This window comes from Chaetodon trifascialis, chromosome 24 (assembly GCF_039877785.1).
Source record: "Chaetodon trifascialis isolate fChaTrf1 chromosome 24, fChaTrf1.hap1, whole genome shotgun sequence".
Classification (NCBI taxonomy): Eukaryota; Metazoa; Chordata; class Actinopteri; order Chaetodontiformes; family Chaetodontidae; genus Chaetodon; species Chaetodon trifascialis.
This window is the reverse complement of record NC_092079.1, coordinates 6059640-6085137: the sequence shown is the minus strand read 5'-3', so window position 1 is coordinate 6085137 and position 25498 is coordinate 6059640. Positions and strand designations below refer to the sequence as shown.

At 45.0% G+C, this 25498-nt stretch overlaps 2 protein-coding genes across 4 annotated transcripts; one reads left to right on the top strand and one right to left on the bottom strand.

The window, feature by feature from the left end:
- Positions 1-867: 867 nt before the first annotated feature.
- On the top strand, positions 868-5253 carry LOC139327812 (adrenodoxin-like). The gene is made up of 5 exons (XM_070957813.1): positions 868-938; positions 1149-1387; positions 3327-3451; positions 3605-3734; positions 4194-5253. The coding sequence occupies exons 2-5, from the start codon at positions 1254-1256 to the stop codon at positions 4300-4302; spliced, it is 498 nt and encodes a 165-aa protein (XP_070813914.1). The 5' UTR covers positions 868-938; positions 1149-1253; the 3' UTR covers positions 4303-5253.
- A 1886-nt stretch (positions 5254-7139) lies between these two features.
- On the bottom strand, positions 7140-23007 carry LOC139327811 (rho GTPase-activating protein 20-like). 3 transcript variants are annotated; one of them, XM_070957810.1, is made up of 17 exons: positions 22931-23007; positions 22555-22806; positions 18620-18705; positions 15322-15495; positions 15007-15156; positions 14399-14440; positions 14222-14306; positions 13958-14035; positions 13144-13210; positions 12618-12812; positions 12352-12521; positions 12012-12176; positions 11373-11485; positions 11011-11203; positions 9943-10057; positions 8698-9632; positions 7140-7975 (listed from the first exon to the last, which is right to left on the bottom strand). In XM_070957810.1, the coding sequence occupies exons 2-17, from the start codon at positions 22627-22629 to the stop codon at positions 7172-7174; spliced, it is 3447 nt and encodes a 1148-aa protein (XP_070813911.1). In that variant the 5' UTR covers positions 22630-22806; positions 22931-23007; the 3' UTR covers positions 7140-7171. The 3 variants fall into 3 exon arrangements, with proteins under 3 accessions (XP_070813911.1, XP_070813910.1, XP_070813913.1); XM_070957809.1 differs by having other exon boundaries at positions 22897-22977; XM_070957812.1 differs by having other exon boundaries at positions 8698-9629; positions 22897-22977.
- Positions 23008-25498: the final 2491 nt, after the last annotated feature.

Here is a 25498-nt window from a genome sequence, read left to right as displayed (position 1 = left end):
AAACTGCAGCACTTTGGCGTGTTCCCTGTCTGCAGTGGTCAGTATCTATCAAAAGTGGTCCAAAGAAGGAACCGTGGTGAACCGGTAACAGGGTCACGGGCGGCCAAGGCTCATTGATGCGCGTGGGGAGTGAAGGCTGGCCCATGTGGTCTGATCCAACAGACAAGCTACTGTTGCAGAAGGAGGTGGCTTTGTCTGATAAATCACATTTTCTTTTACATCACATGGATGGCCGGGTGCATGTCGATCACTTACCTGTGAATACATGGCACCAGGGTGCATTATGGGAAGAAGGAAAGCCAGCAGAGGCAGTGTGATGCTTTGGTCAATGTTCTGCTGGGAAACCTTGGGTCCTGCCACCCATGTGGATGATACTTTGACCTACCTAAGCATTGTTGCATACCATATACACCTTTTCATGGAAATAGTATTCACTGATGGCTGTGGCCTCTTTCAACAGAATATTGTGTCTTGACTTAAAGCAAAAATGGTTCAGGGGTGGTTTGAGGAGTGTTGATTTGGCCTCCAAATTCCCCACATCTCAATCCAATCAAGCATCTGTGGGATGTCCGATCCATGGAGGACCCACCTGGCAACTTAGAGGACTTGAAGGATCTGCTGCTAACCTCTTGGTGCCAGATACCACAGCACACCTTCAGGGGTCTAGTGGAGTCTATGCCTCGACGGGCAGCAAAAAGGGGCCCAACACAACATTCGGCAGGTGGTCATAACATTATGCCTGATCGGTGTAATTTGAATTTATGAACGGCAGCCCGAAACGTTTCAACATGGCGGTTGCTCAAGCTTTTATTTTTAAAGTCATGACAGGATGTTGTCTTATGACGCCTACTCCGTACTGTTTTCCTTACCAGGAAATACACTGAAGATCCTTCATTTCTGCTGTTAGACCACCAGCCTGAGAAGTGTGACTACAGCCGGTAACACCTGCTTATTTTGTGTTTTGTTGCCATTTTCACGAGCTAATCAACTAAACCATTGTGCATTTTGGTCGTCGAGCAGTTGGCAATTGTTAGACATTACGCAATGAAAGTGACAGTGACTGAGTGATTTCTTGCAGATAAAACAAGCGAGCTAGCTCGCTAGCTAACTCCGTGGGCAAAGTCAAACGTCTTTGGGTCTCTCCGCAGAGAAGTAACGAGCTCCACCAAAGTGGGCTGTGCAACTCAGCGTGTCCAGCAGATCGGCTACTTCCTCGGCTTTTCTTCACGTCCTCGCCTGTAACGTTGCTTGAAATGGCTTTGGTATCAGCATTACGAAGACTGGGTCGCGTCAAGTTTAGAGAATATATGCGGAGGACGGCGGCTGTGAGTTCGGGTGCCTGTCTAACGGGTCAGAGGAGTTTCACCACCGTTACACAGTCTCTGAGGTATGTAACATCGTACGAGTGGTGGGCAAAGTTGAAAACTCAACTCTCCATACCGCTGCCACACGTCAAACACCATTCAGAAATCAGGCATTTTAGTGTGAACACGCCTGGCACAGTGTCAGGTCGAACACGAGCCAAGGCTTTCAGCGCACTCTGTTGTCCTTCAGTTTGATCCTCTCGCCAATGAGACACCTGTGAGGGAGCAACCAAGCAGACCACGTTTCTTTACGTTACGGCAGAAGTCGTTCATTCCCGCAGGTGATCCTCCATTGGAGTCATCACCCGGTGGTGAGGGGGCATTTAACTAGACCAACACTGCAAACCGTGAGGTTTAATCAAGGCAAACTGCTGCTGGATTCAGCCTGTGTACCAAGCCCATATAAACAGACAGTGTGGTCTGAAAGTTATAATGTGTGTTTTGCACCATTAAAGTGAGACTTTTGTGAATGTAGTTTGGTGTGAAATGCTTTTCCGTGATAAACAATCTATTGTCCAAAAAAATCCCGGAAAAGTGGTCAAACACTGAAACAACTTTATATGTATTAATTTTTTTTCATGAGCGTCTGACATTGTTTGATTTCAGTGTTTGAAAACTGGTGTGTGCCACAAAACAGCAGCAGAGTTTTTTAGTCTTATCATCTTAGAAGAGGCTGATTGAACTTCCGTGGCCACAAGGCTAAAGTGATCCATCTCTGTTGAGATACAAGGCTCTGATCAAGGCTGGGCTTCCCAGGGCCAAACAGCTGGTTCAGTTGCATAATGGTTGCTGGCATGCAGCTCAGGTTGAAGGTTTGGTGTGCCGGGCTGGCCTTAAACCAGTGTCCTCACGTCAGGCAGACACGGCTTTCCCTGACCCTCCTGTAACTGTCCTTTTTTTTCCCCAAAAAATCCATTTTGCCAATCATAGTTTCATGCAGTTATTTCCAAGTCTTAAAATAAAATGGGAATATCAAATAAAATATCAAAACCAAGCACATACTGGACTGGATGAAGTAAGTGATGGAGCATATAGACAAAAGAACGGCAGTGTGTGAATACCTGATGGCCTCAGTTTTTTATTGTAAAAATTCATCAGTCATTGCATTGGCATTGAGCAGTGGTTAGTTAGCCTTTGTCAGTGGCTGTCGTGGGAAAACAAGACTCACTGTCTAGCGCATGGCCTCATGGGAGTTGGTTAAATGTTCTTCTCAAAGTTTATCAAGCACTGTCTCGTGATCGATGGTCAAAGCTAAACTTGCAGGGCCCTCGTTTGCTTCATGAAGCTGAAAAAGTTGCCGTCTTCATTTCATTCCCAGCCAGACGTTCACTGCTGTTCAACAGTGACTTGACTGACAAGGCTAATCAGATGAAGAATGTTTATCCTCGACTTTTATTACCAGGAACATTCACATGCTGAATACGGTCAGGAATTGTCAGCTCCAACCATTGCAACTCAAAGAAACTGAGAAATGCCCCTCACTGTATCTGTGGTCTTCCTAATGTCTATGAACATTTGATGGTGGATGCTGTAGATGTAAATGTGTTCAGCTTTGTTTGAGTTAAGCTACAGACAGCTGGTTTAAAATGGTTGTAAACTGTGCTTTAATTAAAAAAAAAAACTGTAAAGCTGAGACGATTTCACGTGGTTTGCACTGTTCTGAGTTTCCCACAATGAGATTTTGAGGCTTTTTGTCAACTGTGGTCATTTGAACTGAGTGTAGTGATGAGCTCTGACCACTAGAGGGCAGTGTGAGACCGTTTTGTGCAGAGCCTGGCAGGTAAAAATGAGTCATTTAAGGGAATTATCAAATATTTTAGCTGTTTTTTCTGACTGCCATCATAAGGGAATGTCTCAATTTAACACAAATATTTCAGGTTTTGGTTCTTGTCACTATCTTTCCATGTAAATAAAATTAAAATGGGGGGAAAAAGCTATGTTCTCTGTGTGTTTGTTTTTCAGGTCAGACAACAAGGTGACGGTCCACTTCATCAACAGAGACGGGGAGAAGATAACGGTGAAGGGGTCACCCGGAGACTCGCTGCTGGATGTCGTCATTAATGAGGACCTCGACTTTGATGGTTTTGGTACGTAAGTGCGCGCACGCGCATGCACACACACACACACACACACACACACACACACACGTGGACCAACATAAACATTTTCTCTCACACACAGTTCAGGGCTGATCTTCGTCTGTCGGATGAAGTTATAAAAGTGTGTGTGTGTGTCTTCAGGAGCGTGTGAGGGAACCCTGGCGTGCTCCACATGCCATCTGATCTTTGACGAGGACGTCTACAAGAACCTGGGACGAGTCACAGACGAGGAGTTGGACATGCTGGACTTGGCCTACGGCTTGACTGACACGTAAGGACACACACACACTCACACATACACATGTCTATTTACAGCATATGCCTTTGTTTATCCAGCAGTGGAATCATCAGCAACTTTAATTAGATTTTCTTAGAAATTTTGAGCATTTCCCAGTCACAAGAAAAGTCCATCTGCATACAGTATGAGGCTTTGATTACTAACAGTTGAGTTTTTTCTGTGGAACGTGCTGATAAAAAAGATGAGATGGACAACGTCGGCCTTGTTTAAGAAAGTGGTCTCACACCCTGCCTGACATGATGATGATGATGATGATGATGATGATAATGAGGTAGTCCTGTTGAGGTAATGAGATTTGTCAGAGTTGATCAGTTAATCAGCGAGGGACAAAAGAGCAAACACAAGAGAGCCTGAGCAGCTGAAGAGCCACATATTTCCTTGAGGGAATCCTTTATAAACAAGCAAGACTGAGTACCCCTTTTCCCCCCGCAGATCTCGTCTGGGTTGCCAGATCTGTCTGACGAAGTCTCTGGATGGCATGGTGGCCAGGGTTCCGGAGAGCGTCGCGGACATCCGACAGAGCAAAGACGGCTCCTCTTGAACCCGTGGATGCAGACAGTGTGCTTGTGCCTGGGCAGAACCGAGGGTACGACGGACGGTCGGCGTAACTCTGTCAGCACTGCTGTGTCTGCTCGGCCGCCGGCGTATTGTTTCCTCCTTTTACAAAGAAAAACAAAAAAAATCCCTCCAAGTCACAGACAAGAGCCACCTCTCTATAACCAGGATGTAAGAATACAGGACTTTGATTCTAAGTGAAGAGAAAATTGTTAGGGTTAGGGGTTTGTTCTTATTTTTTCTATAAAGTAAAACTGCTCTTGGCAGTATTTTTCGAGTAAAACTGACTTTGAGTGTACGGGACAGTTTGTGATGTTCTCTAATGGTGACAAAGTATAATGATATAAACTCTAATCTACTGTCAGATTAACCACTGTATGAAAAATGTGACTTTCACATTTCACTGTGGGTGACACATGAGCATCAGGTTACAGCAAACAGCAGGATTTTTAGCTTTTTATCATGGGTTAACCCCCAGACTCCGTCCTGTTGCTGCTGTGCCTTCAGTGATCTCAAAAAGTATCTCCTGCTTCTCTGCGATGACTGAATCCACGTCGATGTTCGCATAGAGACTCTCTCCATGTGTAAATTGATTCATTTCCACTGAACAAGGAGAAGGAAAAGATACACAGCTGCTTAAAACCTGTGACTGAAATATTTGTTAACCAACGCAACTAACAGTTCCAACGCCTTCGAGATTGTGCTGATGCTGACACCCCCCTCCTCCCCTGACATTTATTATATTCTACACACATGTATATCCCTTCTATTGTTTTGATCAAATCATGTAACCATTTAATTTCATTATGTGATTGTACATAGCTAGAACACACACATATATCTAAGAAATAAAAATCCCCTTTCTAACGGCGTCTTGAACTCAGTTTTTATGTTATTTTAAAATTTGGTTGGAAATAAAAATTCTGCTCATCCTGTTTCTGATGGTCCTTTAAAACCTTGTTTTCCTCTTACCAATGACCAGAAATGTCGGGTTTTAATCAGATTTTCACTCATAGGTCATTTTATTTGCAAATGCAGATATTTATTGGAATGAACACAGCGTATGAATGCATGTATATAGAAACACAGAATAATAAAGCAATAGCCTTCTGGCCTATTTAAAGAGTTTTGAGCTGCATAAAATCCAAAGCTTGATCAACACGAAAGTACTCATTTTCCCCTTTTGGGATCATATTTACATAATAGAAATATTGGGACTGGATGTACGTTAACTGAAATCAATACAGGCTTGTGTGAAAACCACATTGTTGGCAACAAAGAGAAAACAAGGATCAGACAACAAAACTGAGTCACCGCATGAATGAGCTGGAACTCGCGTAATTTAAGTGCGAATGCAGAGAAGCATTTGAAACGTGCCTAATGTCAGAAAAAAACATCATGCTTTTACGATTAGGAATGTTTAAAGGGCAAAGCTTCATCACTCATCTAGAAAAGTCTGTTGGAAAATAACATTCCAAGACCTCCAAACGCTCCGGTCGGGAAAAGCAGTATGAACATCAACAAGAACAACATAATTTCCATTAAAGTAGTAAATAATTAATAATCACATGACCTTAATCTACAAAACTCAACTTGTGTAAATGTGGACCCTTTTAAAGATGCTAGCAGTAAGATGAAGTGATGGTTCTGAATCTAAACTGTAGTCAAAGCTGCTCTTTTGGATTGAAGCTACACTGACTTGGTGTAAAAAGCAAAGTCACTTTGTGTACTCGGGCTGTTTAAAAAAAAAAAATTAAAAAATCCTAATTATATCCCATAATGTCTCCTCTGAATTATGTTCAGATGCAAATATTCCGCATTCATTTTTTAAACAGTGACACCCAGATAGCTTTTATAAAGTCGTGTGTGGCGGTGGTCAGCTTGTTTTCATGTTGATTTTGGCGCCCCCTGTGGACGGAAAGATCTTGATGTGCTTGTGCGCGTTTGCTTTTGAAAACCGTTGTATTTTCAGCTGTGAAATGCCCTGCGGGATGCAGGGCAATGTCTGTATTTGTGGCAATTTCAGATTACTGGCTGCGATATGACAATGGTGCAACCCAGTTTACTCACTGGGAAATTTGTGTTTTCTGAGAAAATATAAATAGGATCTGCGCGCTGTAAATCGGACCAAAAATAACCGAATTATCCAATTTTCTCGCTGATGGTTTGTTTGCTTTTCTTGGTCATATGCAGGCATCAGTATTAAAGTGAGTGTTTCATCACCAGTGTTGCACAATCCTGAACAATCTCTTAATTGTGCTTTAGTTTTCACGCTTGGAAATGTGCTTTTTTTTTACATTACATACGGCCAAGCATAACGCAGCTCTGAGGGCAGAAATCAAAGTTAAATCTGACAACTTTTTCTTTTTTTAGAGCCCTAATTAGATATCAATAAAACTGAGAGAGATTAGACTCGTTCGTGATGAAAGAAGGCAACACCAGGCAGTTTGAATTGGCAGCTTTGAACTTTGGCCTGATAGAGTTTAAAAGACAATCCATCTGCTTCGACTTTGATTTATGGTTACAAAGTAATACTCCCTCTGCGCGTGGAAATCCAGCCTTCAGGACGTTCAAGAGAAAATGTTTAAATTCCCTTAATGGCAATAAGCTCTAGGCAAAGTTTAAAGTGGACTTTTTTTCCTTCGTTAGTTTAAAAAATGGAGATTGTCTTGAGTAAAACTAGTTTTCTTCCTGTCGCAGACTCAGCCAATCAAAGTGTTCTGAGGATAAAGCGTCTAATGACACACTGCAGCAGTCATTCTTAAGGTGGAGCGTATAATTACATCATTTCTTTGTTGGGTTGGAAACAGCAGTGACGTCACTGATTTGTGTTTTGCTCCAGCTTACGGTCCCAATCAGACGTAGGACTCTTCAGCAAACAGAAGCTGGTCAAAGTCTGGCTCCGCTGTGGGATCGCTGCATCTCTTCAGCCATTCCCTGCGACTCTCCACCAGGGCGAGCGCCACCTGCTGGCTGCTCTGGGGGTTGCTGCACGGGTGAGAGGAGAAGTAGTCCCTCACTGCTTTGGTGGCGTAAGGGGAGAGGCAGAATCGGGCCTCTGCTGTCCCTCCCTGTGGTTCCACCTCAGCGGCCTTCAGTCCGGGGTCACTGGGCAGCCTCGCCCGTGTGAGTGCAGAGGTTCGGTCCACAACTTGCCGCCCGGGTTCTGAGCCGCGGCGTTGGTAGAGCCTGGGGTTGCACGGCTCCTCCACGGAGTGAGACTTGTTTTGCTTGAACAGGGACAGAGCTGGTCCTCTCTGCTTATAAAATAAAGACGGTGATGGCTGCTTCAGCTCGTTCATTTCACTTTCTGCAGTGCACCCGTGTTTGGTGGGGCGACTGGTGTTGGCATGGACGTCACTGAGCTGCCTGATGGAAAGTGGGGGGTCTGAGGAATGGACCCAGGGGGATTTGGGAAATTGGAGGCTCCCTGTAGAGCGGTGGTGGGAAGGGGGGCTAGATGAGTCCTGCTTAAGATGTCTGGACTTGAGGGACTCCTGGCCGGGCCTCCCCTTGACGTGGCCCCCTCCTCTTCCTGCGTCTTTTGACGTTCTGCAGGATGATTTGGGCTTGGGTTGGCTGCTGGAGATCAGTTTTCCTCCTCCCTTTTCGCCTGCGACAACTTTCCCGAGTGTGAGCGTCTTATCAGTGACTCCTCCCTGTGAGGAGAAACATGCAATGAAGAGAAATTTAACTTCACAGTGTTTCAGCTGCTGTCGACCGTCTGCATGGCTCACATGGTTAACTTGTGATCATACCGCTATTATGTTCTAGGATGGTCTGGCACCAGATTTGGATGGACCCCGTTTCAATGTTTTTGCCAATTTTGGTCTGATGTTCACAAATAGCGCATGTTGTCTGAGTCCAGAGTTCCTCAGAACTACTGCAAGTAATGCCATGTACCAGCAGAAGTGAAGTGTTTAAAGGTTTGTGGGAAGTTTTGGCTCCCTATGACTTGAAACTATGACTTGAAAACACCCCACTAACAGGCTCAGAGAGGCCATGGGGAAAACGATGCATGGAGCCCAAATATTTCATATTTTTCACATCTACAGAGACTTAATTCTGTCACAATTCAACTGATTTTCCTGGTGAAAAAAAACAAAAAACAGTGTACATGCATGTTTCAGTAGAATGAGTGGGACAAGTAGCAGTAAAGGCAATGCAGTAAACAGATCTAGAATCAGCTTGAATAAAAATGCATCAAATGTGCATGTAAGTAAGGCTGCTATCTTTTTTTTTTCATCAACTAAAGTGAATAACTCACTCCATCAACCAATTATTAACTAATGATGTCAGCACTGAGCCATGCGTGTGTATTTTTTCCATATTTCACATAAACAGTGTGTGTTTAAATTTGACTTCCTGGAATCAGACTCACCCCGGTCTTGTCCTCCTCCTCTTTCTCCAAGTTGTCTGGTTGGGTTAGCGACAGCCTCCGGCCTTTCTTCAGCCAAGAGTTTGGGTGGAGGCCCCTGCAGGCTTTTAAGGTCCCCCAGTTGAGTTGTTCTTTTGGTGGGGAGCCTTTTGGACATGTCCCCAGGTCTGGATGTCCACCAGAGGTCAGAGCAGAGCTTGTGGTGAAGGGTGCGGAGGGGGCGGAGGAGGGAACAGATGAAGAGGAGGAGTTGAAGGGCAGCTGTGTCTTGGTGGGGTAAAGCCCCCGTCTGGTCGCCCATGCGTGGTCACTGCTGAGGGAGTCAGGAGAGTCCAGGGGGGAGCAGGTTGGTGCAGGGGAGGTGGTGGTGGAGGAGAGGCTGGAGGAGCTCGCCTCAAGAGCTGCTGACCTCCCACCGTGTCGGTTTAACGTGGTCTCACCTCTGGAGCGTGTGCCAGCGAGTGTGTGGCTGCTGGGCTTCTCCGAAAGCTCTTCTTCACCGTCTTCATCCTCTCCAGAGAGACCTTCATTGCTCCCTGAAACGCACGGCCCAAACTTGGCCACGTACGCGATGGCCGGCTCTGAGCGCCGCCGCTGTCGGTGCCGAACATCCAGGCACAGCGAGTCCAGGGTGGAGGAGGCGTCCTCAGTCGGCGCGTCCTGGCTGGGGCAGGAGAGGTGTGGGTCCTGTCTGCCGCCTCTGCTTGTCCTCAGTGGGTGCACCGTCAGGCCGTGCGGACTGTCAGCTTGGGTCTGGTGTGCGTCCGCGTCTTGTTCGTAGTCGCTGAATGTGAGGATGGAGTCCAGGCTGCCTTGCAGCGGTTTGGGTCGAAGACGTCTTCTGCTGCAGAAACCCGGCGACCCACCGCTGCTGTTGTCCAGCTCATTCTCCAGACTGTCGTATGACGAGTCGGTCAGAGGGTCCAGCCAGGAGTCTGCTGGTTGAGGGGAAGGATGACGAGTTCATGCAGAGGGAATGAGGAGATGGCAGAATGACAGAAATTAGATGTGGGAAGACAGCAACTGTTCACTGTGCACTGTTTTTTTTTTAGTGGCATTTTTATCACAAAGAAACAATGAAATAAAAATCACACTCTTCAGCTTCTAACCCTGCATCCTTGTGTCACTGCAGTTATGTGTTATATGCCAACATACATGTATGTCAGAATGACTCTGATCTAACAATGCAGACTGTTTGATGTGAACAAATGCACAAAAAGACTGTCATGTATCGGCTGTTTTCTGTACCTGACCCCGTCTCGTCTGTGTTGAGTCTTTGCGGCAGCCCTCCAAACAGGGAGGACGGATCCTCTCCCAGAATCTGCTGGCAGCGTTCAATCATGAACTTCACCAGCTCACAAACCTGCAGCGGACAGAAAGATGAGAGACTGATGTTTCATGAGTGTAGCAGTTTTAGCATTTCTCGACGTCCAAGCTTTTCAAGGCTGCGTGGAAGCACCCTGACACTCTGATCTGCTGCTCTCTGCATTTAAAGTGCATCATTTCTGAGCTGCAACTTGTGTGACAATGCTCAGTACTCTGTGGAACAAAGTCTGCTTTGTTCCCGTCCACATTTCAAAAAGTCAAAGTGCTCTAAAATTAGACATTTTACCCTTTCCATAAAGCCGATTGGAGACATTCCTCATTAGAGGTGTTACAATCCACTTATTAACACAGGAATTAACAAAAAACAAAAATAACATTCAGTCGACAGATTAGGCAGCTCAGTGTTTGTGTCAATGACATTTTCAAGAAAATGTATTTTTTCCTTAAAGCAGAGAGGCACTTGTCCTGATCCCAGGCCAGCAGCAGTCGTTTCGTTAACTATTGTTTCCTGGGTTTGCAACTCAAGTGCTACTTTTCTGTTTTTTTAAGGCCCGCAGACATAACGAACAAACTTGTCTTTGTCACTGAGCCGTGGCGCGGCTTAGACAAACTGATTTCATTGTGTTGCAGCAATCCTGAGTGACAAAGTCATTACAGCAAGTGGCCAAACTCTATTCAGGTCTGGGTCAAATTCCATAATGTATTAGCTGTTAAACTGATATTCTGCCACTAAACTGAGCGTCAAACACTGGCTGCACTTTCGTCTTTAAGGCTGTGGATCTTAATTTCTTTGGTGGAGAAAGTGTCAAAATTGTTAAAATTCTCAAATCATCTGTTTGCTCTCAATCTGCACGCTCAGGATGCTGTAAACTCACCGAATTTCACCAAACGAGTCTTCTTCCAGAAGAGCTGTGAGGAGGGCTGGAGCTATCGCTAAGCTAGCCATATCATCAGCCATAAATTAGACACAACTTCCTCCCGCTCTCTTACCTTCTTAGTTCCTTCTCCCTCCACCTCAGGGCTGGAGGGCGCTCCAGGAGGCCAAAGCATGCTGGGAGCGATGCACACTGATAAATTGAAACTCGTCATCTGGTTCTCCTTGGCGTTGACCTGGATGCCGTGCAGCATGGCTAACAGGTAGCGCAGCAGAAGGGCGTTCTCTTTGGGCAGACGGCAAATCATCCTGCAGATAGACAGAGGGATGGAGAAAACAATCATATTTATGTATTAGTCTGCTAGCCACAGCTCCATGCCTCTGCAAAGCCATGGTCCAACACTGATGCCTTTCAGTGGTTAAATAACAGAATCTCGTCAAATGACCCTGAAGTAACAGTGTAGTGTGTGCATGGTACCTCTTTATGTCCTGCACTTGTTCTTCCTCCTCCTCTTCTTCCTCCAACACGTCCATCCATTCTTCATGCAGTTCACAACACAGCAAGCTGCCTGGGATGCTGCGCAAGAAGTCCTGAAAAGATGCACAGATCAGCGTTTTGCATAAGATGATGTCTGTCCAAAGTCATTGTCTGTTACTCGTCTTTGTTTCTGAAAACTCCTGATTGGTGTATTTCAAGCATTGATGAATTGGTGTAAGACATTTTTACTTGGTTTGAAAATAAAAATGGACTGAGACAATATCATGGCTGCGACAGAAATCTCCTTTGCTGCCGTGCAGAGGCGTGACACAGTTTAAGCGCTCGTGCACAGAAGCTCTCTGTTATCCCTCCAGATAATAAGAGATGATAATCCAGATCACATTAACAAGCCAATCTGAACAGCTTGTCCTGCTAATGTAGCTGCAGAGTGTGTCACACAGAGGCTGAGTAGGATGGATGCAGATTAATTTTGTGCTTACAGATGTGGGTCTGCAGGGGAACTAACACAGCAATACATGTGCACAAACGCCACACACACTGAATTTGAACGGGGACGTTTTAGGGAAAAGTGCTTCCTGTCGAATTGAGGTGTGATCAAATATACACACGCACTCATACCTTGAAGACTCCAGCAATGATGAAGACGTGGTCTCTCGTGAGAGGAAGCTCAGTGTCTCCGCTGTCCAGAGAGTCCCGCAGCTCCCGGACAGCCCGAGCCCCCGCCGGCCGACGGAAGATCCCCCGCGTCCATGAACCCTCACAGTGCAGAAACGCCAGCATGTCCTGGTGAGAGAGGAAGTGAGTTGCTTCTTATTAATCGTTTATCATTACAACACTGAGTGAGAAAAAAGCAGAAACAAGGTTTGATCCCCTCCTGTGGATCCCAGCTCTAAAGCCAAACTGAAATCGTTAGTTAAAACTTTTTCAGCTTTTTACTGAGAGCTTCGTGTCCACTCACCATGACTGGCTTCGGCAGCGCGTCCTCCACACAAACAGAGCTGAGCGGCTGGCCAAACAGGCAGCCTCGGGCCGCCCCGACCGCCAGTTCATTCAGGTGAGAGGAGGAGCCTCGCCAGAAGGCCCAGGTCATGAGAGAACGCCTCCTTTTAAATGGCTTCTGAGGCAAATCTGAAACAACAACGCGGTATCCCAGAATGCATCAGCACTGACGCTCAATCTTATGTTTTTGCCGTCAGTGTAAAATGAATCGACGGATGAGCTCACCTGCAGAGACGTGCAGCGTTTCAATGGGTCGAGGCTTCAGGATGAACTGGCACTGCTTGTACACCTGCAGCTGCTCCACCTGCGTGGCCCTCTGTCTGTCCGCAGGTGGTGCAGCAGCGTCCCTGCCACCGCCGCCGCCCTGAGGCGTCATGTGTCTCACATGACTCATCTGGATGCTGAAGGGAAACTCATGACCTGAGACGGAGGAGAAGCGGCAGCATCACTCCCTGGAGGCTAGTTATAGTTGCTATAGCATCGGCACCACCATAACATCACATTGTTAGTCAGCACACACTCTGTGACCCCCCGCTCCTTCCCAGCAGGAGCAGCATCACGCAGCACACACTCCTCTCTGGGAATGAATGGTGCCAGTGTGTCTTAAAAAAACCATCTCACCCCTCTGTCAAAGCTCAGAGGTGGTTCTCAAACATTCTCTGTCATGCCCCCCCTTCAGAAAAGACTCACGCCATACAACAACAGAACGTGACGATACGTCGTCAGACTAGCCTCGACCTCACTCACTGACCGATGAGAGGGTAGGGGGCGTTGTCCCTCTTGGAGATGACCCACAGCTGGAAGTCTTTCACGTTTCCCTGAGCGAAACAGAGGCAAGGGTGGTGAGAAAAACAACAACGTGGCCTCAGAGAACAGGATGCCTCACAAACCGCATCAGACCGGGTTTTGGGAAGCTGAGCTGTGACAAAGACAAGTATTCTCCTTCGCTTTTCACATGCTGTGTGTTTATATCACATGTAACTGGCACAACGAAGCTGCTTAGGGGCTGAGTAGACGTCCTTTGTTGAACTTTGGAGGCAACACGGGGTGCGTTCCATTCAGCTCACCCTGCTTCCTCTCACCCTCGCTCCTCCATCCTCCGGCTCGTGACCCGGAAATCGGCCCAGGAGGCCATTATCAAGAACGTTCGGATCACTTCAGTGTGTTTCGGATGAGACGAGGAGCGAGCCGAGAGAAATCGCAGGCGCTTCTTTGAATGGACTGCAACCCTCCTCCAATCTGACTCTGCTTTGTGATTGGTCAGCTGATCTGATGGGACGGTAAACAGGCCGGCTGGCTGCTTTCTGTGGCTGAAGCTAGATTTGGGAGTATAAAAAAAAATCTGATAACATCTTATAACAGAGTGTGTTTAAAATTTTCCAAACCTGAACACACAGATACACAATTAATTTGACCAAGAGAGACACTGATGGACAAACTATGTGCTTCTAAATGACCTCAAACCTTGCTTTGGCATTTCTGTACTGATATTTGTCAGTTTTACAACGATATGATATCAGCAACAAGCAGATGGATCTCACATATTTAAAACTTTCTTCACTCACTATGATGCTAAACTGCTGCAGGGCCAGTCGGACCACCTCGTTGGTTGAATCCGAGTTGCTGACAGGAAGCGTCTTGGTCTAATCGGGGGAGAAGGCAGCAGACACACACAGGACACACTGACATATCTGGATCAACAGGACAACACATGCTCCGTCTACACTGAGGAAGAGGTCATTCAACATCATCTCAGAGGCGGCTAAAGTTGGCAAAAGATGCACGTGTAACAGTAGATGAAGGCGACTCAAACATTTAGGTAAACTTACAACGGCAAAAGTATTGATTCCCTTCCCGTACACTCGCAGAGGAATGGTTTTAGGCTCTTCTGTCTCCTTCTCCTCTTTCATCCGGCTGGAGAGGAATCAAAAAGCATGAGGTTTCCCTCCACACACACACACACACGTGAACACACTATTTGCTGATGTGTGAAGGCGAGAGTTTACCTTTTCAGGAGGGAGAGCCATTTGTCTTTCTGTTCTGCTGAGCTGAGGGGAACACGGAGAAGAACGTCACACTGTGGCGGATCCGTGTGTGTGTGTGTGTGTGTGTGTGTGTGTGTGTGTGGTGATGCTCACTGTTTGGGCCACTTTTAAGCTTTTAATGGGTTTTATCAGGACTAAAACAGATTTCTATTCCAGGTTAAGCAGGATACTGGTGAAATGGCCTGCTGTGTTTTTCACGTGCATGGTGGGATTTTCTGTTCATGTGGCATTTAAGGGCACGTTTACAGCATCGCCAACATAAACCCATTTTACCTCCTCTGATGTAATGAATCATAAACATGAACCATGAAGCTGAACAAGGTTTATAGAGACCTAATATCTGAGCTTGATGGTCACTTTGGGAGTCCTTTTAAAGCCTCAGTCCAGTTTAAGACCTGATGTGCTCATATGAACATCAACAGGTCATCATCTGTGTGTACAGACGATAAACACATTCCAACATGTGTGTCTGGTCACAGCATGTGTGTAGATTTATAGCAACGTAAATAATGACATCACTGGGCTGGTTTTTAAGTACCAGCGTGTGTGTGTGTGTGTGTTTTTTTTACCTAAACATGGCGACATAGTTGCAGGTGGGCCAGCCCATGACGAAGCTCCTCTCCGGGTGGGTGCTTCCCTCACACACCTCGTCCATGCAGCCTGCCGTCCACATCTCACACACTCGCACCTGGGCTTTCTGTTTGAAGTGGTTGGCTGATCTGGGAGCGCAGAGACAGAGCAGCGTGACCGCACACACGCACTAATTTTAACCTTCGACTGAGGCATTAACCTAAATCACCGGTGAAGGGCATGAGGAGCAGCCAAAATGTTCCTGCACTGCTCCACACGAGGATAAAAATACAGCAGCAAACACCTGTGCTTACTTGGCTTTGGCAATCACCAGCGTGTCAGTGAACAGGAAGAGGTGCCTGTCCTGAGTCTGCATCCCGGTCTTCAGCTGAGCATGTCCGTAAAGGAGAAAAGACCTGTCAGAGGCGGCGAGGAAGGACTGGACCAATGGGCAGCTCTCTGGGCACACAGGAACCAGGAAGCTCTCTCTGGAATGCGAACACATGGAGTCAAGAAACACTGACACATTTTATTTTCCACACTCTCAACACTTGCTCATTATGGATACATTAGCCTGCTAGCAGCAGCGAGTGTTTGCTACAGGTGTGATGGTGAGGCTTGAAGACTTTTGAAGAGCTGCAGACACCTAGACTGAACTTTTTAAATTCATTTTTTAAATTATCATTATTATTATTTACAGTTAAAACGCCAGTACTGCCACGTGTGTGCATGTGTCAGCAGATTAAGGAGGATTTTTTTTGTTGTTGTGAGGGAGAAGATACAGAGCGCAGCACAATAAAACAACAACCATGCGCAGCTTCTTCTGGCATTGTTCCTTTTATGGCTCATTTCCATTGTTTTGCTTGGCGTATTTCGTGCCTCGGACTGAATGCCTTTCCCTCCTTAGATAATAAAGTTTGATTTGTTTTTGATAAAGCGCAAACAAGCATATCCGCTCTCCCACAGCAGCTTCTGCTAAATCTCTGCAACATCATACACACTGTTCCACATCAAAACACTCTGATGCAGGCCGGGCTACCAGCTCTGCTGTCTGCTACCTCTCACTGTTTGTGAGCGAGTTGCTTTTGAACCAGCGTGACTGTCCGCTAACACTGATTGGATCAAACTTTTCTGTCTCAGGAGATGTTTTGAGGTTTACAGTGTTGGTCTATCAGACGACATGTTTGGTGCTCTGAACAGAAAGACTGAGTTTCTTATGATGCACGTCATGTCAGTGCCTCTTTTATTAGGTTATTCACTTCAGATCTCTCTCGTACCCATCATCACTGACATTATCTTGAAAACACTGACTTACTGAGTTTGCATGATCCACTTTGACTTGTGTCTGGGATTCAACAGAGACTGAGAGGAGATCAAAGAACTTGCATCATGAAATTATCGTTATGTTCATTCTGTGAGGGAATCTGCAGGTTATAAAGTTCACTCTAAAGTCACAGCAGGACAGTACTTGCATCCTTAAATGGATGCTTTTCCCAGGCAGCGTTTGCAAAGGAATCATTAAAGATTGTTAATAAAAAGGATGTCAGTGAAAGGGTTGGTGTTACCGAACGTTCATTGTTCCAAATCACTGATCGTTTTATTGTCAGAATTTTATATTTTTGTTGACTGGTGTTGTTAATTTCACAATCAGGACACCATTTAGCAGCCATGCAGCCTTTGTCCGTTAGCCCAGAAATCTCTGGAATACACAGGGAAGCCTGCTGGCTCATTATCTTTAAAAGAAAGTTTAAAACTTATCTTTCACATCTTTTAACTGCCTATGACATCCTGATTCAGGCCTGAAATATTTTGCACGTTGCCTCACGCTCATGCATTGCTGCACTTCATTTAAAATGCTGTGTTTTACTTGATTTGATGCATTCTGTGGCATCTGAATTTTGTTATTATATTTTGTGATTTTATGCATCGTCTTCATTTTCATATACATCCTGATCCTATCTTACTTTCACTCTTATTATCAAGTGGGTTTCATTCTCCATCTTATTTTACATTCTTTTCTTATGTCCATTCTGTCTTTTCTACGTGAAACAATCACTTGGTTCATGTGATTCTTTTTGCTGTAAAGCACTTTGAGCTGCAAGTCCTGTATGCACAGTGCAGCACGAATAATGTCCCTGTCATAAAACAGGGACGTACTGTTCACACTGTCACCCGTCCAGGTGGGTGGTGTTCAGCGAGGTGCCCCACCCTCAGTGGGAGCCTTTTAATGAGGTTATTTCTTCTCCACTTTCCTGGTCCATATGTTCAGAGCAGAGCTATTAATAGATAACTGATCCTTCTGATAAGTCCAGTTAGAGGAGGATTATCTATCCGAGTGTATTCAACACCTCGCTCAGGGTTGTGCCTGGGGCATGTGAGTGTGTGTGCGTGCATGTGTGTGTGTGTCACCTCAGTGACCTCTGTGTAAGAGAACTGGAAAAGCCGTGACTGTTTCTGAAGATGCTATAAGTGACCTACTCACCCTGTTGAGCGCTGCTGCTACCTGAACGTCAACTATCACCTGAGAGCTGACTTGCATCATGAACACTGGGATGGTTTCAGCTTTGGGATTCAAACGTTTGATACCCCTCACCTGATCACTGTGTTTCCTGTTCTTCACGGCAGTCAAAGTGGTCACGCTATTGTTATGGAGCAGGTGCAGCAGGCTGGAATCACAGCGTGTGTGTCAGTGTCTGCGAGGTGAACCTCTCTCAGATGCTTTGGCAGAATTTTCATCTCTTCTGTCAGAGCAGCTCTGAACAAACTGCCCTGTTGACACTGTTGCATTGACCCAGATTCATCTGTGTGAGCGCAGATGTGTATACTAAACATGGGCTGGGACACAAGCAGGAGCATGAATATGCTCTATGTGCAGATGTGACTGAGTGTATATTTGATATACTGTGTATATCTGCATGTCAGATGGGAAGATAGGTAATGTAAGTTTTATAATGAAGAGCCTGATGTGAATAAGCCTGAGAACAGAACACTGAACACATCTAAGTCTGGCTGCAGCCATCGACACTGACGCTCTGTAATTAATCGCAGTTTGCAGGTAACACTGTAACCACAAGGACTGCGGGACAGAAGACCTGTTCATCTGCATGTCTCCATGTGAAATACGTGCTGGCGATGACAACAAAATCATCTCCTGACTGCATAAGCACATAAAGGAAGACTGTGTACTTATAAAGCGGGGACTTGCATTTTGTGCTGCTCAGTTTTGTGGGGAAAATCCTGTCTTTGAAAAGCAAATGTGACAACACAGCACAGGTGAGATCTGCATCAGCCGTTAAGACGTTTGTGGCTGGAAAAGAAACTTGACTTTTCCTTTATTCTGCAGAAAACTCTCTGACATCACACACAGAGAACTCACACCACAAAAATATCCGGAGAGATGCTCTCTGTCAGTGGATAAAAATAGATATACTGATAAAAATACAGGCTTATAACCAAATCTGACTCTTGAAAATAGAGCAGTAATTATTAATGGATGTTCTTACTTTGCAAAAACTCTCCTGCATTAATAATCCCACGAGAAGTAACGATTGTGAAATAAGACATTCATCGAGGGTGCTGCAAGGTGTAGCCTTGAAGTGTGTTTTACAGTACCTGGAGAGAGTCTTGGACCTGGTGAGAGCCTTGGTGATGACCAGAGACGGGGCCGACTGACGCCGATAACTCTGAGACTTCATCCGCTGAAAGAAGCAGAGAGACGAGATAAAGTTTGATCCGAATCAAATCTAATCAAATATTATCTGCATTATTAACACATACGCACTGACAGTGGCATGCAAAAGTTTGGGTTGTGTTTAGGATCATTATCCTGCTGTAGAAGTCACCCTCAGTGTGATGTTTGCTTCCACAATTTGTTGGTATTTAATCAGATCCATTCTCCCCTCGAACACAGGAATGTTCCCTGTGCCACCGGCTGCAACGCAAGCCCAAAGAATGATCGATCCACCCCGTCATTTACAGTAGGAGGGGTGTTTTTTTGCATGAAATTTAGTGCCCTCTTCTCTCAAAACATACTTTTGCAAACTCATTGTGGCCAATAAGTTCAATTTCAATTCCATCTGGGACGAGGTTTGAGGAGTCACAGTATTTAGAAAGCTCTTAAATATGCATCACTTGGTCTTTCCTAATGATGACTGTGCACAAGCCACAGCTCTACGTCACTCCAACTCCTCCAGTAAGTCCAGGTGACTTTACCATCGCAGTTCACCAAGCCTTAATAATCTTTCCTGATAGCCTCATAGCGGCCTCCACTTAAACGTCTGATAGCGTAAAAACCAGCCGTAAAATAATCTGAAAGAAACCGACCGCGCTGCCCTGCACACAGAATTCACTCCAGGCTTATGTCATGTTGACACTTCCCTCGTTAGTTACATAAGCAAACATGCAACACATTCATCAGACGGCTGGGACTGACGGTGGCCTCCAAAGGGACGGGAACAGCAGGCTGAGGCCAGAGAGGAATGCTGGAGCGTGGAGATTTACCAGGTGACAACATTTCACCGCCGGTGTCACCTTCAGCGCTCCGCCTGTCTCTGCCATGACACTCCTGACCTCTCTCGCACTTCAACTCCTCAGCAGGAGCTGGCTGGAAATTCCCTCTCAGTTTAATCTTTACTCAGTGTATCTAAGTATTAAAATGACGTCGCTTTAGAATGACATAATGTCTTTTTCAATGTAAAATCTTTTAAGATGAAATAAGATTTAACAGGAATAGGCACTTCATTAATGAATCAATCCACAGCTACCACTGTACTGCACCCACCAGCTGCCGCTTGCAGCCCCACGGAGATCCTATTTTTCTCTGCTGGATCCTATTATCCTCGTTTCCCCATGAGGATCATTAAAGTTTCATTTAATCTAATTGTAGAAGGATTTGTGGAAGGAGTGTGAAGCACGGTGACAAACAGCCATTACATAACCACAGCTCTTTCATTGTATGTCAGATTAACACTCTGTGGGACGGTCGGCTAACAGTTACCGTGTTTAATGTGATTATTCTCAGCCAGATGGGAAGACAGGTAATATAAGTTTTTAAATGAAGAGCCTGATGTGAATAAGCCTGAGAACAGAACACTATCTGACTCTGGCTGCAGCCATCGACACTGATGCTCTGTAATTAATCGCAGTTTGCAGGTAACACTGTAACCACAAGGACTGCGGGACAGAAGACCTGTTCAGTCCAGTCGTGTTGGTCAAAAACAGAATCATCAATCTGCTTCTGTCCTTCACAGAAATGGGCTGTGCTCAAACATAATAAAAAAAAAAAACTGTTCATTTGTCTTTTGTAGTACAAAAAAGACTTATATCAAGCTGAACTCCATCCTCAATAATCATGAATGCACAACCCTGATTACACTCTGTGTAAAACATAAAACATAACGTGATCATTTGCTCATCCTCTCTGACATCATCGTCAACGGAAAACAGTGCAAAGACACTCCAAAAACACCTGTTTGGAACATTCCACAGGTAAACAGGCTCATTGGAAACAGGTGATAGTATCACGACTGGGTATGAAAGGGGCGTCCTGGCAAGGATGAAGCGAGGTTCACCACTTTGTGAACACATGATTGAGGAAAGGGTGTCAGTACACAGGCTCAGGAACACTTGCTGTCTGTAAACACAGTTTGCTTGTAAACGACTGCGTTCTGTTTTTATGGATGTTTCACACGGGGTCCCAGCTTCTCTAGAATCAGGGTTGCACACTGAAGGATCCCTTCAATAATTATATTAGTTAATAATTCAAGTTATCCAACTGATGCTGAGGTATTTCAGTCTGGACCAAAGAGCTGGACTGACTGACATCAGTCACCAATTCGCCTTTAGAAACTTTGAGTCCCCCCTCTGAAAAAAACTAGAGAAGATCAATCCCCCTCCGTCCTGCAGCCACCGTCCACACCTGACGTTTAACATTCCACAATGTAATATGATTGATTTAGCAGGGTCACACGCTGGTGAGACATTCCTTACACTCCGGCCACAACGTTACCTTTCACTCCTTAAAATAAACTAACATAAGCTAACATGGAGCGGTCTGGCAAACAAGGCTACTGACCAACACCAGCCCAGCTCTTACGTTACTGACTGTGTTTCAACACAAAGCAGCTTTAGAGCATTCATTCACAGGGACTGTTTCCAGATCTTCACACTGCCAGCAGGTGCCACGGGTCTGAGAGGAGCAGGATAATCAAACGCAGGCGTGGGATCATGACAGGTGGAACTGCACGTCTCCGCTGTTCACTGTCAACCGCCGTCACAGGTCAGTGGCATGACGGCGATGTGCTGCATTCCTGGATCTTTTTGATCAGAACATGATGCACCGATGGGGAGCTGGAGCCGATGTGGCATCAATCAGTGATGAAAACGAGGACGCAGCGCACACTGCGGCCTGTGCATCACTGTCCATCACTACTCTGACAAACGATCCAAGAACCAAATACATTCAGTTTAAGAGGTACAAAGCTACATATTAAATGAATTCACCATTTCACGCCTGACAGCGGAGACTATAATGATGTCAGCAAAAAACATTCACATTTTGTGTTCATTATTTTGCAAAACATCCTGAAAACTGCGCACACAACCACTGAATGCTTGACAACAGAATATAACACAGCTGCTGTGGTCACATGTCGTGATACATCACTACACAAATCTTACAGTGTGTTATTAGGCATTTTAAATGTTGAATGAAGACAAATTCTATACATGTATGAATGTTATGTGACCACGTATTCACTATTTGTTTTTGCACTGGGAACAGATACTTAATGAGATGTGCTGATAGACAAACACATTCAGGAACACTCAAAGTGTCCACATGTGCTCACAACTGCATTACATTGTGCTATCAGCATTTATTACTTAATTATACAAATGATAAAAATGCTATTAGGGAGGGGGTTTCAAATAAAATATTAAAACTCTGTGAAATAAGACAGAATTAGCTTACACGATGAAATGAATACATTTTATGATAATGGAATTATCGGCTATTAATCACTTTTTTCCTCCTGTTGCTCAGCGCTTTACAGGAGCTCTGAGCATTTGAGGCCAATTAGTTTTGAGATACTTTCCAAAAGCCCTAATTACCGGTGTTTTTAATCACCTGGTGTATCCAAACGCGCATTTCCAGCCACTTCTTTATATATCACGGTCTGTTTCATTTGCTATGGCGCGGGACTACAGTAATATTTCTATTAATAATGGTTGTCTGTGGAATTTAAGTCCTAAACCTCTCCGAGGGGCACTCTGGTTGTCTGACAGTCTTTCTGGAGGCGGGGTGTCACTGGGGTATGAGCCTTGAACTTTGAACTGACCTCTCACCCAACTGGACCGCGCGTACAATGCACTCATTCATGCGCCAGTTACCTCCGAGGAAAATAAGATCGTTTGCGCACAATCATCTTGAAGCTACCTAAACCAAAGGTCAACAAATTTACGCGTCATCCTCTTTCCCATGACTATTAAAAACAGAGCTATCTATTATCAGTGACAAAGCCTGTTGATCATGGATAGAAATGTCATACCCGTTTGTTCTCTTGCTGTCCGCCGCCGCGGCTGAGGCTGTCCTGCTGCTGCTGCTGTGGAGACATGTTGTCCATCCAGCCTCCAGAGGGCTTACGGCTCACTGTCCGCCTGTCCTCAGGTGATGCAGCGGAGAAAGGAATCCCATTACTAACCTCCGTCTCCGGAAGAATGAAACCATATCAACACTTACTGGAAGAAGTCACGGAAAAGTTTTCGAAGACGACCCTCAGCGCGTAAATGGAAAACGCGACCTGCGAGGAGGAGAAGTCAGTTAAGTTGTAATTCAAAAACGAAATTAAGAAGAAAACAAGCTCAGATGATGACTCTATCTCGCTCCTCACCATGAATGAAAGTATGTGCTGTAACCAAATGCACCTCCTGTCTGGATTATCAGCCGCTGTGCCACTTCCTATTGCGCCTTTACGCACAGAACGGAGGCGGCGCCAACAGGCTGCAAAAAATAGGTTTAACTATTTTTAACCACACTGCTCTATTCATCCAGCAGACAATCAGCTTTACCCTGAAGCAAACAATGAAAAAGGTGAGATCATTAGCCAGAGAAGAGATAAATAGAACTTGTTTGCTTTGGAGATCAGCTTGTTTCACGAAATTCTAGTTCAATGACACCAAACTGCATGCGCTCCAGACACATGCGCAGAAAGAGACGCGTCTGCTTCTGCTGTCCATCAGCAGAAACAAGAGAATTCTGTTCGTAAATTAGACTCATACAAACATTTCTCAGAAGCATATTAATCCAAGTGACATCATTATCTCCTGATCTAATGCAAAGCTGAATGAAAGTGTAAATACTGACTTTAACTGTATCCTGATGGTTTGCAGCTCTTCCAATAGACGAAAACAAAAAGTCATTTCATTCCATAATACTGCAAATCTTTCATGTATTTTAGTGTTAGACCTACTGAACTAAATCACCACAATTATGACATTTTTTAAGAACACATTCACACAGCCTAAAACAATCCAAAAACCGCACTTTTTGTCACCAGTGAAGCCAAAAGAGCTTAAAAAAACATCTAATCTGACATCACTTCAACATCCTTCAACCTAACATTCTGTTCGGGGCAGTGAAGAAATATAACAAAGTACATTTACTCAAGTACTGTACTAAAGTACAAATTTGAGGTTGTGCTTTACTTGAGTACAGTTTCTTAATAGTTCTAGTTTTCACTTTTAACATTTAACTGACAGCTTTCTTTACTGTTACAGTACTTAACCTAAATACAGCTGAAACTATCAGATGCTTGCCAATACTTCCAGTCATTCATGTAAAAACACTTCACGCATGTGTTGTCGGTGCAGATGAACAGACACTGAGGAATCCTGGGAACATTTTCGACACTGAAAGAAGTTATTTGGATCCAGCAGACAAACGTTATCAGATTATGGGTCAACGGTGGGAGCCTGATGCTCACTGTCAGTACAGTAGCTCGGGGCTCTCCATCAGTCTGAAGCCACATTATTAGATTCAAGTGTCTCTGGGAAACAGTTGTGAATAGTACTGACTGCAATCTAGGCCATAAGGTTGTAATGTAGGGCACATTCAAACCTTAAATGAAGCTATTTTCCTTCAATTGACCGAACGAGGCATCTTCTTTGATTTGTGAAGCAGGTATTAATGCTCCAAAGATGTAAAAACTAAATGAATCAAACACAATGAACAATCATTCATTTATACAGCATTCAGCGCATAATGGATACAAGTAAATACCTGTTTGAAGGGAGGGAATCCATCCATCCATCCATTATCTATACCGCCTATCCCTTTCAGGGTTGCAGGGGGCTGGAGCCTATCCCAGCTACAATGGGCGAGAGGCGGGGTACACCCTGAACCGGTCGCCAGCCGATTGCAGGGCCACATGCAAGGACAAACAACCATTCACACTCACAGTCACACCTACGGACAATTTATAGTCACCAATTAACCTAATGAGCATGTTTTTGGTCTGTGGGAGGGAGGGAATCTAGATTTTTAAAAGGGAGCCTGCAGATTTGGGACATTTTCAAAAAGGAAAAATGACAATTGCCACAAAATCGATTATCCCTCTAGATCCAGAAGTGGGCCACAAACTGGGCTAAAGAAGAACCAGGCCAGAGAGTGAAGAACAGAGACACAGATATTCATTCCCCAAATTGGCCACAATCAGCCCCGTTAAAACTAGATCACTTCAATGATTACCTTCCCTCGTGTTGATAATGAACAGCCTTGGGCATGGCAAAGAAAAGCAAGGTGCCCCTCCCCGCTGTCTCCCAACCGTCCTGCGACAAACACACTTTTTCACCCTCAAAACATCAATCAGTTTGCTATGACTGTGTCACGGAGGTCGTCCAAATATTCCAAGTGAGCCTTCACGTCTCACTGTTTGCCAGTCATCACGCCGACAGCCCAGAGTCTGACATGAAATGCCAATGTCTGAGGTCTGAATTTAATGGGCTGCAACAGTATCTCATGTCATTGCCAGTTTCAGGGTTAATAAGACAGGAAACACTCGTCTCTGAGCGTGATGTAACAGAAACGGCTGTTCAGCATTCAGGGATTACATAACGTCCATGAGATCACTGTTGGATTTGTGCTTGCAAAGACAACTACTTCAATCAAGTGATAAAAAAAACAAATAAAGGGCAAATCACTGACATCAATCAGTAATGTCATGACAGAGCAAAAGGTCAGAATCAGAGGCATCGACAGCACTGTGGTTTTCAAAATCTTCTTTATTTAATGTAGATACAACACAAGTTTTAAAAACCTACCTGTGGCATCATACATCGGTCAAACTGAACATATTTTTTTTTACACCCTTTTCAGAACTGCATCGAAAATAACCTTTGAAATAACATTTGAAATGTAATGCAACGGACATGGAGAGCTGCAGACTCTCAGCCCAGTCCTGAGCGGGTTAAAACATGAACAAACTGTGTCGGTGT

Excerpts from the sequence above, each read along its gene's own strand:
- LOC139327812 (XM_070957813.1), top strand. The coding sequence starts at position 1,254 with ATGGCTTTGGTATCAGCATTACGAAGACTGGGTCGCGTCAAGTTTAGA. Across the intron at positions 3,452-3,604 it reads CCTCGACTTTGATGGTTTTG|GAGCGTGTGAGGGAACCCTG; the intron begins GTACGTAAGTGC and ends GTGTGTCTTCAG. Across the intron at positions 3,735-4,193 it reads GCCTACGGCTTGACTGACAC|ATCTCGTCTGGGTTGCCAGA; the intron begins GTAAGGACACAC and ends TTCCCCCCGCAG.
- LOC139327811 (XM_070957810.1), bottom strand. The coding sequence starts at position 22,629 with ATGGACAACATGTCTCCACAGCAGCAGCAGCAGGACAGCCTCAGCCGC. Across the intron at positions 14,307-14,398 it reads TGGCTCTCCCTCCTGAAAAG|CCGGATGAAAGAGGAGAAGG; the intron begins GTAAACTCTCGC and ends ATTCCTCTCCAG. Across the intron at positions 13,211-13,957 it reads TGCAGCAGTTTAGCATCATA|GGAAACGTGAAAGACTTCCA; the intron begins GTGAGTGAAGAA and ends TGTTTCGCTCAG.